Here is a 12,437-nt window from a genome sequence, read left to right as displayed (position 1 = left end):
GAACCATGGCCTCCTGGTTCACAGGTCTATCTATGCTCCACCACTGAGCCATGCCAGCCGGGCGGGGATTCTTCTCCTGCACGTTCCTTTTCTCTTGCTTCTTCAGTTATGCATTCCTGTTCCAGCTCCAACACCTCCTCACTGGTCAGTTCCTCAGGAACCTCCGCTAGGAGCTGCTCAATGCCATCTGCACCTGAAGCCAGGTACAGGGGTTTGCCGTCTCAGCCACAGCCTTGGTGACTTTTGCAACCTCCTCATTCTTGGCAAGTCCTTTGACGTCATGGACCAACCTCTTGAGTGTCTTCTTCGGGACGCCACTCATACACTCCTGGACGACATCAGCCCAGCCCAGCAAGGCTCCTGACGCGGAGACAGATGCTGCAGGCCTTCATCGTTGCCTCGGCGTATTCTCAGTGTCTTCCTCAGGGGCAGCAACAGCCTGGGCAAAGGTCATCCTCGGGGAGTAGGTCTTAAAAGCTGTCTTAACTTCTCGATGGATTGTTTGGATGGCAGAGATGGTGTTTGGAGAGAGAAGCGCCACTTGGAGACTGGGATGAAGATCGCCAATAAAAGGAGCATGTCTGGGAGCGTTGGCAACAATAAGCAACATCTTGAAAGACATGTTAATCTCCAAACATACCTCTCTCTTGTGCGGACATAGCACCCGAGGAGGGCGCCTTGGAAGAGGAGCTGGGTCACTCGTGCCTTCTTGTTGCCCCTGTAGGACACTGCTTAGTGAGAAGCTCAAAAGCCCGGGGTTCTCACTGTACCATATTAAAGGGATTCCATGTGTAGCCTGTAACACAGTCCCAGCAGAAATGTTATCCTGTCCTCAGAAGCCTTGAAAGCTGGCATTGACTTGGCCTCCGCATGGACCAAAGAACATTCAGGCATCTGTTTCCAGCATAGGGAGGTGTCATCACTATTGAATGTTTGTTCTGGCAAGTAATTTCCCTCCTAAATAAGCTCATCTAGAGTTTCCAAAAATTCCCCGGCCGCCTTCACACCAGCACTGGCAGACTCACCACTCACTTCCACATCATGTATGAATAACAATTCTTTAAAAAATATATGTGTTTATTGATTTGAGAGAGATGGGAAAGGAGAGAGAGAGAGAGAGAGAGAGAGAGAGAGAGAGAGAGAGAGAAACATGGATCGGTTGCCTCCCATATGCACCCTGACCAGGGACCAAACCCACAACCTGGGCATGTGCCGGACCAAGAATCAAACCAGTGACCTTTGGGTGTACAGAACGAAGCTCCAACCAACCGAGCCACACCGGCCAGGGCTCAACACTGATTCTGGAACTGCTTCAATCACCTAGAGCTGGCAGGAAATTCATCGTAGCCGGGTCCACCCTTTTCTTTCACCAATACACTTCTTGCTTCATCATGATCGTCAGGGTGCTGAGAAGGACATGCTTCTGTGTCTGGTCCCTAATCCAGATCATCAGACGTTTCTCCACGTCTGATACGGCACCTTTTCAAATGTTCGTTGGTCTCGCTGCTTTCAGTGAAGCAGATCCTGTAATGACTTTCATTACTTTTCCCTTGTTTGTCAAGACGGTAGCTGTGGTGGATGGGAGAGGCAGACTGGTGAGCAGGGACCGCCACTGATTCTCCATCGTCGGAGACCGTAACCACTTTTAACTTGATTTCAGTCACTCGACATGGCCTCTGAATGGCAACGTTAGCGGTGATTTTGTATGTTTGGGACCATGATGAACAAAACACAAGATTAAATCAAGCACAGGAGAAAAGGATGCAGTTAGGAGACTCAGTAACATGGCATACTGCTTTACCAGGACAGCAAACTTTTTTTTGATGTTGTTAATTCTCACCTAAGGATATTTTTTTTCCATTGCTTTTCAGAAGAGAGGGGAAGAAAGGGAGGGAGGGGGAGAGAGAGAGAGAAACATCGATGTAAGAGAGACACATCGACTGGTTGCCTCCCATATGCACCCAGACAGGGGGCAGGGAGCAATCCTGAAACCCAGGTACATGCCCTTGACTGGGAATCGAACCCAAGACCCTTCGGCGCATGCATTCTAACCACTGAGCAACACTGAGCAGGGCTACAGCAAACTTTTTTCTATAGAAGTAGAAAGAGTACACTCTAAAAGAAAGATAAAGATATAGTAAATACAGAAACCAATAACATAGTCATTTATTATCATTCTCAAGTATTATGTACTGTCCATAATGGTATGTGCTATAGTTTCATGCTGTGAGTGGCGCTGTAGGTCTGTTTACACCAGCATCTCCACAGAATGTGAGTGATGGAATGCTCTGACGTCTGGACAGCTACAGTGTCACTAGGCGATGGGACTCTTTCAGCTCCCTTATAATCGTAGGGGACCGACCTTGTACATGCGGCCCAGGTGGACCGGAACATCAGATGCCTCGCATGATTGTCAGTTTCTGCATCTGTTTCTACAAAGGCTTGGACTGTGAGGTGTGGACAAAAAGGGGGCCACATGCTGACCTGACAGGCTCAGGGAAGGCCTGCATGGCGGTCTTGCAAACTCAGGGACCTAAAGTAACCACAAAGGATGGTCTGAAATGAAAATTTCAACTAAAAGCAGTTTATGGTGGGTAGTCACGTCCGAGGCTGGTATCTTCCCTGACAAAGGCCAGTCTTCACCTTAACTGAGCCTACTGTCTTTCTGCGTCTACGATAACATATCGTTGGAATGTCAAAGTCATTTTCCTTTTTCCGGACCCCTCAAAGCACAGGCACCGCTCTGCGGAGGGCCACCAATCCCCTCGTTGTTATTGAGTTAACTGTTGACTGTTGACTATCCTGCACCCACCCAAGGAAAAGAAGTGTGTCTGTCATTTACTTCTTATCCAATCCCAGAGGTTTCCCCGCTTTGTTTTCTCCCGCCTCCCTAATCTATCCCCAGTGGATTCCGTGTAACCCCCTTACGTCGCCTCTTTTTTTTTAAATATATATTTTATTGATTTTTTACAGAGAAGAAGGGAGAGGGATAGAGAGTTAGAAACATCGATGAGAGAGAAACATTGATCAGCTGCCTCCTGCACACCCCCTACTGGGGTTGTGCCCGCAACCAAGATACATGCCCTTGACCGGAATCGAACCTGGGACCCTTCAGTCCCCAGGCTGACGCTCTATCCACTGAGCCAAACCGGCTAGGGCTACATCTCCTCCTTTGGTTGTAAGGTGAACAAGGTGAAAAAACACCATTATCCGGAGCAGTATCCCAAGAGGTTGAGATTCTGCTTCCCTACAACTGTCAACAGTTCGGCTCAAATAAACTCACAAAATTCTCGACAGGTTTGAGTGTTTTTATACGTTTAACAGAGGGAACTTCCACCAGGGGTAGCACTCATTGTGAGGCGGCGGAGCGGGGGCAGTGGAGGTGACCCACCTGGAGACCTGGACTCGGCCAAAAGGATGGACCATGGACCCTTGTGGCAACCTACCTAATTCCTTCGGAAATAATGACAACACCTAGCAGTGGTATTTCGTCTCTTTCTGTCTCTGCTCTTGAGCCTTTTATGACTTTCATCCTGTTCACTCCTCAAGCCAGTCCTGCCCGTGGCCTTGTTCTCCTGACTGAGCTCGAAGAGTCTCTGAGAGGGGCAGGGCTGGGGTAGTCAGCGAAAGGTGGGTGTCTGGGTTCTCATTGGAGCGCTCTGTGTAGGACGAGGCAGCTGCCTGGGAAACTAAGGAATAGGGTGTTTGCTGATGGAGCCGTGAGGAAGGACCATCAGGGGTAAGTAGTCCTGCTGGGCACGGGGCTGTGGGAAACCATGGGAGGGGCTTCAGCCCCCCAGGCCCAGAGAAGCACCCAGAGCCCACAAAGGGGGCAGCTTGATGGGGCAGCAGTCAGCTCCCCTGGGATCTCGGGGGGCCTCAGTGGGGGATCAGCACAGATCGGGGGTCTGTTCGGCGGGGAACAGCAGCTCCTTTGGACCCCGATTGCTCCTTTGGACAAGGAGACCCTTTCCTTCTCCACCCTGGGAACACCACCCCCACCACCACCCCCCAGGCTCTAGGTCCTAGGCGCCCTGCCCAGAGCAACAGGAAGCACAAAACCAACGATACAGTGGATACCACGCCCCAGGCCGCTTCTGGGAAAGACCAGGGTGGGTTTGCAGAAGTTTTCAGCTCAGCCGGGAAGACTTTCATGGACTCATTAGATTAGAACCTTAAAAGCCCGAGGTGACTAATGAGTCTGGGAAACGCTCCAGGGTTGGAGGCAGACAGAAGGGCAAACGGGTTAATGACTGCAGGTCTGATCCCTATCCCCCCCAGGGGAGGAAGCCTTGCAGAAATCCATCCAGTTCCTGAAAAGCTTGTCAGGTAGGGTCTTGGGAGTCTGGGCTCTGCTCCCGATTCTCCCGGCAGCAGCATTGAGCTGGGCAAGCTCGAGAAGCCCCTTCGGCCTCATTTTTGGACACTAGACCTGCCTTACCTACCCCACAGGGGTTTAGAGAGGCCTCAGCAATACCATCAACGTGAAACCTCTTTGAAAACGATAAAGTTCTGTACTTTCCGCGAACGACCACACTAGGATACGATTAGCAGTCCAAAGATGGCACTAATCACATCGTTAACACGTATTTTGAAATTAAGATGCTTCCTAAGATGATACATAGTATACTTGGTACATTCACCCCGTGTGAACACCGTAATATACCGTGCCTTGATTTTATTATTATTATTATTATTCTATTATTAGTTTTAATAGTTTAGAGTTGGGCAAACAGAACGCGCAAGGTTCAATGTCATTTCCCTTGGATGCTTGTGGGAACGTTGGCTTTCTAAATGACGTTGTCATTATTGTCTACACAGACCCTCTCTGGAGTGGAAAACAATGGTCCCCCATATAACTCTTTCCTGCCCTGTGTTCAATAGTCAATAAAAAGGCATGCAGCGTGGACACGTCCTGAATTCCCGGTGCCTCCTGCTTACCCGTTGACGAGATTCCAGGAATTTTCTGGGCTACAAGGAAAAGGTCGTCAATGGGGTCCACCAAATGCTTGATGTTCATTTTCCTGGCGTTGTAGTAGTTGCCGTCCGCAGCCCTGCCTGCGCGCTCTATCGCCACCAGGTGGTCGAATCTGCCGGGGAGCAAGAGCACAGAGTCCTGAAGCAGAGGGTGCTGCCTCCTGTAGACTTTCGTGTGGAGGACAGGTTACTCTCTCTTGGAGTCCTTCATTCCTACAGACCTGGGCTGAACGGCTGCTCTGTGGCAGGGCCTGTGCTGGAGCTGGTCTATTTGATCACTGTAAGAAGTGATATCAGAATCTTTAGCAATTTATTAGAGTCGGAGGCCATGAGAGCAGGAAGGCTGAGGGTCAGGGTCACAGCCGTGGTCGATGCCGGAGCCTGGCCCAGATCTCCATGAACCGGCGGGGGAGCCGGCAGCCAGGGCTGTGAGTGTTGGCTGCTACTGGCCCACCACTGCCCCTTCCAGGCTCTTGCTCAGTTTACAGACACAAACAGATCAAAATGGAATTGAAGTATTAGAGTCTGGCCCTTTAAATACAGTTCCTCATGTTGTGACCCAACCATAAAATTATTTTCGTTGCTACTTCATAACTGTAATGTTGCTACTGTTATGAATCGTCATGTAAATATCGGATAGGCAGGATGGTCTTAGGCGACCCCTGTGAAAGGGTCGTTCAACCGCCAAAGGGGTCTCGACCCACAGGTTGAGAACCGCTGTATTAGACCAACGAATCTACCACATGATAAACTTCCTCAGACAGGCAGAGACAGAGAGGTAAGGGGTACAGGTGGTGTGGTGGGGAGGATGTAGGCTGTGGCATCAGCTCGCAGGTCCTCACGCCACTGGGCCTGGATGAGCGGCTTCACCTCTCTGACCCGTGTCTACGTCTGTCACGTGACCCAACAACGGCACCCCTCTCCTGCAGTGTGGGGAGTGGGACGCGAGGAAAGCCCGCGAGGCACTGAGCGTGCAGCACCACACCGACGAGATCCTCGGGCTCAGGGGCTGTGGTTGCTCTTATTATTGGAGGAACAGTGTGCTGATCATCCAAGTGAAGAACAGAGAAATTGCACTTTTATCTCTCTCTAAATCTGCCCCACCCCCATGATGGCGTTCTTCAAAATCTTAACTCTGCTGTGGAAACACTGTGGGGGCAACTCAAAAAATCTAAATAGAATTACCATGGGATCCAGCAATTCCACTGCGGCATACGCCCCAAAGAACTGAGAGCCGGGTGTTGAAGAGATAGTTACACACCCATATGCCTGGCAGCATTAGTCACAATGGACAAAAGGTGGAACCACCCCAAGTGTCTGTCAGCCAAGGAACCCGTCAGCAAAATGTGGTCTCTGCATGCCATGGAATAGGACTCAGCCTTCCAAAGGACAGGAATTCTGACACCTGCTACAACGGGGATGCATCTCAAGGACATTTTGCCAGGTGAATAAGCCAGTCACTAAAAGGACAGATCCTATGTGATCCCATGTACATGAGGGCCCTACAGTAGTAAACATACAGAGACATAAAGTAGAACGGCAGGTATCAGGGGCTGGGCGTCGGAAGGAATGTGAATGGGGACAGAGCTCCCGCTGGAAAAATGAAAGAGTTCTGCTGGAGATGGATGGTGGGGACAGCTGCACAACAACGTGTATGTCCTTAATGGCACAAAACTGTGCACTTAAAATGGCAAAAATGTGAATTTTATGTTGTGTATATTTTACCATAATAAAAACAACATCGTAACTCCGGATGCTTTCTCTGTACATGTTTTGAAAAACAAGACTTCCTGCCGGTCCACGTGCCTTGGTTGTGCTGGAATGACAAGCAGGTGGACGAGCAGGCCCTGAGCAGGTGCTGGAAGGTCACCCCGAGGCGACGTGCCCCGTGCGGGACAGGTGGCCCTTGAGAAGCAAAGCGACAGGAGGAAGGAGCCGGTCCTGACTTCCCTCTGGGTGGACACAGTGGTGATAAAAATCAGCTCAGCTCTGAGCTCTGGGCCAGACCCATGCAGCCTCTGTTCTAGAAGGAGAGCACTGTGTCTGGACCTTCCCCAGGAACACGCAGTGCCACCCCTCCTGAAGGTGCATTGATTAAAAAATATATATATATATATATATATGAGGCCTGGTGCACAACATTCATGCACTGGAGGGGAGGGGGCAAGTCCCTCAGCTCAGTCTGTGCCCTCTTGCAGTCCAGGACCCCTTGGGGGATGTCTGCCTGCCGGCTTAGGCCCGCCACCGCAGCTGCACTCGCCAGCTGTGAGCCCAGCTCCTGGCTGAGCAGTGCTCCCGCTGTGGGAGCGCACTGACCACCACGGGGCAGCTTCTGCATTGAGCGTCTGCCCCCTGGTGGTCAGTGCATGTCATAGCAACCAGTCGTTCTGCTGTTCAGTCGATTTGCATATTAGCCTTTTATTATATAGGATTATTGATTTCAGAGAGGAAGGGAGAGGGAGAGGGCGAGAGGAGAGAGATAGAAACATCAATCATGAGAGAGAGTCATTGATCAGCTGCCTCCTGTATGTCCCACACTGGGGATTGAGCCCACAGCCTGGGCATGTGCCCTGACCGGGAATCGAACAGTGACCTCTTGGTTCATAGGTCGATGCTCAACCACTGAGACACACTGGCCGGGCTGACTTTTTTTTTTTTTTAAGCCAGAAGGGTCCGTTTAGCTACCCAGGAAGGAATTCACTCCTGGGAACCTGCTCCCTGGGAAAGTTAGTGTGTCTTCTCTAAAGAGCAGAGGCCTCTCTGCCTGCGATCAGATCTGGCTCACTTCCCTCCATTCATCAGGGGATCAGATCTGGCTCACCTCCCTCCATTCAGCAGGAGAGCACATCTGTGTTACCCGGCCCAGGAGGAGTTTCTAGCTTCTCCCTGACGAGTCTGAGCTTTGTGTGTCTGCCACCCATTCAGGGAACATAAACATTCTATCAGGTGCCACACACATTCTCGCAGCTTGGAATAGCATCGGGTCTGCAATCACACTCTTCCTCACTGGGAACACCTGACTGTGCTGTGAGCTGCAGCACGGCTCTGCCCTCCAGGCCTGTGCAAGCAGTGTTCTTCAATCCTACTCGTCAGTGGGCGGTGAAATAGATTTATTAGGTCAGGTCGATATTTTCTGAAAAGTAGATGAAAACAGAGTAGAACAGAACAAAACAGACTAGACTAGGTTAGAGTGCACTGCCTGCAGCAAGTAAATACTGTTATTTCAAAACTTCTGTTTCAATTATGTGTGTGTGTGGTTTGCAATGCAAAATGTATTACCATGGACTGTGGTTAAAAACGTTCGCAAAACACAGTACTAAAATTTATAAGGTCTGAAATGCATCCTACGTACATACAAAAAAGAAGTGTTTTTCAAAATGTTTGACCACAATACGCAATAAAAAATACACACGCGCGCGCACATACACACACACACAGCAGTTTCACAAGCGAGCACTTGCTATTACTACACAAGATATACGATGCCATTTCTATTTCATTTGACAAAGGTGCTGACTGAAATGATCTCACGATTCTTCAATGGATCATGAGCCAGTCTGAGAAACAACTCGTGTTGGTGTTTTATCATCTTCTCTCTCCTTCAAGAAGACATGCCACCTCTCAGGGACCTGCGACTTCGAGAGACCCTTGGCGCTGCCCCCCGTCCTTGTTGGCTAGTCTGGCCCATTGGAGCCCGTGGCTCACAGCTTTGTTCTCTCTGGAGGGCTGGCGTGTGCAGGGACGTAGTTGTCAAAGTTAACAGCACGCGGCCTCTCCCACCATCACCCACTGTCAACAGGGAGGGGACACACATACCTAGGAGACTGGGGGTCCCTCTCGTCGCAGAGAAACGCCTGAGCAGCTCCTGCGGATCCGCCCTGGTAAGTTAGGATCGGGATCGGGGTCTTCAGAACACCTTGACAAGACGGGCAAAGGGTGGACGCATCAGCCCCGTGTGGGTTTGGGCAATTCCTGCTGGCTTTTCCAAAAGCTTCGTCGGAAACGGTCGTTTCCATGATCGAACGACATGTGGCTGTAGAATTCTCTCTTAGGTAAGCCGATACCTCGACCCAGAGGATACGTAAGTTTGTTTCCTTTTAGTCCTGAGTAAACCCTGGGGCTGGTGGAGGGGGAGGTGACACCGGGCTGGTGTCACCAGTATTGTGAGCTGGCAAATGTGCTCCACACAGATGCCACAATACCACGCCGGGGACAGCGAGCCGGCCCTTTGCTAACACATGGCATACGCTCTCTCATCTAATGTTCACGGTTCTGTGTGATAAGAACCACTGTGATCCCCACTTTACAGAGGAGGAAAACTGAGGCTCAGAGATGCCAAATCGCTTGGGCAAAGCCAAGTATGTAGGTCAGTGTCACAACACCAGGGCCCACCCAAACAGGAAGCCTACAACAGAGCAGAGATATAACGTACCCCCAGTGGACTCACATCTGTCTCCACGTGTTCCTTCAGTGTCATGCAGGAGGCAGCTGATGGATGAGTCTCTCTTACCACTGATGTTTCTACCTCTCTCTCCCTCTCCCTTCCTCTCTCTGAAATCAATTTAAAAAAACCCAAAAAACCTAAACACATATCTTTAAAAAATGAAAACCGAAGCCAGAACATGCCTTTCTCCTCTCAGTGCCTCAGGACCCCCCATCGCCCCCAGAATAAAAGGCCAGGTGCTCACAGTTCCCCTGAGGCCCTTCCCGGTCTGCCCCTGTGACCTCCGTGTCTCCCTACCCAGCTTCTCTTCTCCTCATCCTTTCTGGGCTAGTCGCCGACCATTGCCCTCTCTTCAGCTCCACCTAACGGCCTCTGTCCCGGCCAAGGTCACAGCCTGGGACATTCTTCCTCTAGCCAGGCCCGGCCTCACTGCTTCATTGACTTCAAGTCTTGGCTCCAATGGCACCTTCTCCGTGAAGCCTTGTCTGAACATCCTGTTTAAAACAGCAGCCCCCACCGGGGCTGCCCACACTTTCCTTTTGCCCCGTGTTGTTTATTGTCGGTCTCACTCCAGTACAATAGACGCCCATGGGGGTGGGGCCGTTTTCAGTTTTGTTCACTGATGGGTTTCAAGAGCCAAAACTAGTGCCTGGCACATAGTAGGTGCTCAACATACATTCGTTGCGTGATACAGATGCTGTATGTTCAGACACATCCTTTTGGAAACTTCCGAAGGAACGGGGGCTTCAGGGATGCCTTCCTGGGGTTGAAACTCTTATGAGAGGCTAAAAGGATTTATGTCTCCTGAAGAAAGCATTTGAGGGACACAGAGAGATGGGCAGTGAGAAGCAGGGGAGAGTCACGAGGCTCCCAGCTTATGCCTGAACAACACCTGCAGGATGAAGGAGAGGGGAGACGCCTGAGACCCATCTCGGCATCCTAGCCTTGCAGCCCCATCACTCACAGCTCTATGCCCACCTGTGTGCTCCGGGAACCTGAGCAGTGTGGGGCAGCCCTGCCCATCTGGGCCAGATGAGACGCTGCCATTTGAGCCTCTCGGTCACTCTATTCCCAACTCCCCCACCCCCAACGCCAGGGGTCTAGGGATGTCCTGTGTTGCCAAGAGTCCCCTGTAGGCCACCCCCCCTCTCACAGGTTGGGCATCAGGTACATGGGCTCTGCGGCCTGATGGACTTGGGTTCAAATTCCAGATCACCTGGACCTCTCAGAGCCTCAATCTCTTCCTCTATAAAATGGGATAATGTTGCCTATACTAAAGAGTTGTTCTGAGCTGTAAGGACTTAGGCCTGTGTCGAGGGCATAGCAGAAGTTCCACAAACACTGACTCCTTCCACCGTCCGCCCCCACCTCACCGCTCACCTTGCTCAACAGCCTCTTCGACAAGCTTCTGGAACAAACTCAAGGCTCTCCGGTCCACGATCATGGAGACGCCCTTGTCCAAGGCCTGCAGGAAGGCGGCCAGAGCAATGGCGCCCGGTGGCCCGTCCGTCTCTTCCGGAGGCTCGTGGTTGAAATGCGTGGGGAACCCGGTGGTGAGGAGCACCGCATGGGCGTGGGACAGCGACAGAGAGGCCCTCAGCAGCTCATCTTTGCGGAGCAGGTGCCCGATGCCCCTGTTGCCTAAAATTACCAATCAAATCAAATCAAATCACACAATAATATAATTGTGCTTCAAGTAGAAACTCATGCAAACGGCAGTTTGTTTCTTTGTCTGTTTCAGAGGTAGTTTTGAGGGATGTGCCAGAGGCTGCCAACTGTTCACCAGAACGTGTCCTCTGCCCCTGCCCCGCTAGGGAAGGGCAGCGGGATACATGGCGGGCGGGGCAGCCTCTCTTTCAGTTAGCTGTGGCCACAGACTCGGTTCTCTCTAGGTAGCAATCCTAGACGGGTTGAAAGGGAATAAGAGTAGGAGTGATGTGCACCCCCTCCTGGCCATGTACCTCCCATGCACTCCTCCAAGCTCTTCCTTTCCTGGGGGCTGAGCTGTTGACAACTGGCGCCCTCTAGGGGTCCCATGAGGCGATGGCAGAGTGCTGGGTCCCTGAGTGACTGGGTGGAGCAGATCCCCTTCCTGTTGAGCTTAAATACTCACGCTGGGAGTCCCACCCTGGACTGTTATTTGAGCAAAGCATCTCGGGGTTTATTTGTTACGGCAAACCCCAATTCAGGGGACCACAGAAAGAGAAGGGACACAATACTGTCTCAGTTGGGGATTCCCCAAAAGAAGACCCTAAAACAGGGGTGGGCAACCTTTTTGTGAGTGTGTGCCAAAACCAGCAAAATCTCTGACTCAAAATTCTTCTGCGTGCCAACCCTAATTTTTTGAGAACATGTTACGCCTACTTGATATCTCTTAAGGTGTATGTATGTGAAGAACCTTGAAGAAATAATAAAATTCATTCGAGCAACAAAAACACAGTATATGATGATGAAAAATACATTTATTTTATAATGTATACATGTACACTGATAGTCCGACAGAAAACTTTATGACTCCGTTTGATATTATCAGTGGGGCTTTTGCTGCTGCATCACTGATGACAGAGATTTTACATCAGGTTTATATTTCGTGACCTTCAGAGATATGCACGAGCTACTACTTTCATCTGTCAGGCTACTCCTATTATGAGACTTAACAAAATTCATCACTGAGAACAAAGATTCACAATTGTAAATGGAAGATTATAAGAGAGGGTTTCGAGTGCCAGCAAAAGTTACTGGCGAGCCATGTTTGGCACGCGTGCCTGGGGTTGCCCACCCCTGTCCTAGGTCATAGGTTTCAGAAGCTCAACCACTGAGCCACGCTGGTTGGGCCATCCCATCATTTTAGAGCAGGAAATCCAGGCCTAAGAAGGCGAATGGTTTGTCCAAGGCCAGACAAATACTTTGGAGCTCTGCCGGGAAGAGCTCGATCCCCACTCTCCCGACTCCACAGACACTGCTCTCCACGGCTCCCGGGGGGCGGGGCAGGGCTTCTGGGTTCTGCCAGATGGGT

At 50.8% G+C, this 12,437-nt stretch overlaps 1 protein-coding gene across 1 annotated transcript; it reads right to left on the bottom strand.

Annotated features, from left to right (window-relative positions):
• Positions 1 to 166: 166 nt before the first annotated feature.
• On the bottom strand, positions 167 to 11,458 carry LOC102417286 (D-glutamate cyclase, mitochondrial-like). Its single transcript, XM_023749225.1, has 5 exons — positions 11,383 to 11,458; positions 10,802 to 11,062; positions 8,794 to 8,893; positions 4,942 to 5,090; positions 167 to 360 (listed from the first exon to the last, which is right to left on the bottom strand). Exons 1-5 carry the CDS (start codon positions 11,456 to 11,458, stop codon positions 167 to 169), a joined length of 780 nt encoding a protein of 259 aa, XP_023604993.1.
• Between the last annotated feature and the right edge of the window lie 979 nt (positions 11,459 to 12,437).

This window comes from Myotis lucifugus, unplaced genomic scaffold (assembly GCF_000147115.1).
Source record: "Myotis lucifugus unplaced genomic scaffold, Myoluc2.0 scaffold_4019, whole genome shotgun sequence".
NCBI lineage: Eukaryota > Metazoa > Chordata > Mammalia > Chiroptera > Vespertilionidae > Myotis > Myotis lucifugus.
Note: the sequence above shows the minus strand (reverse complement) of the source record. Positions and strands in the feature narration are given on the sequence as shown.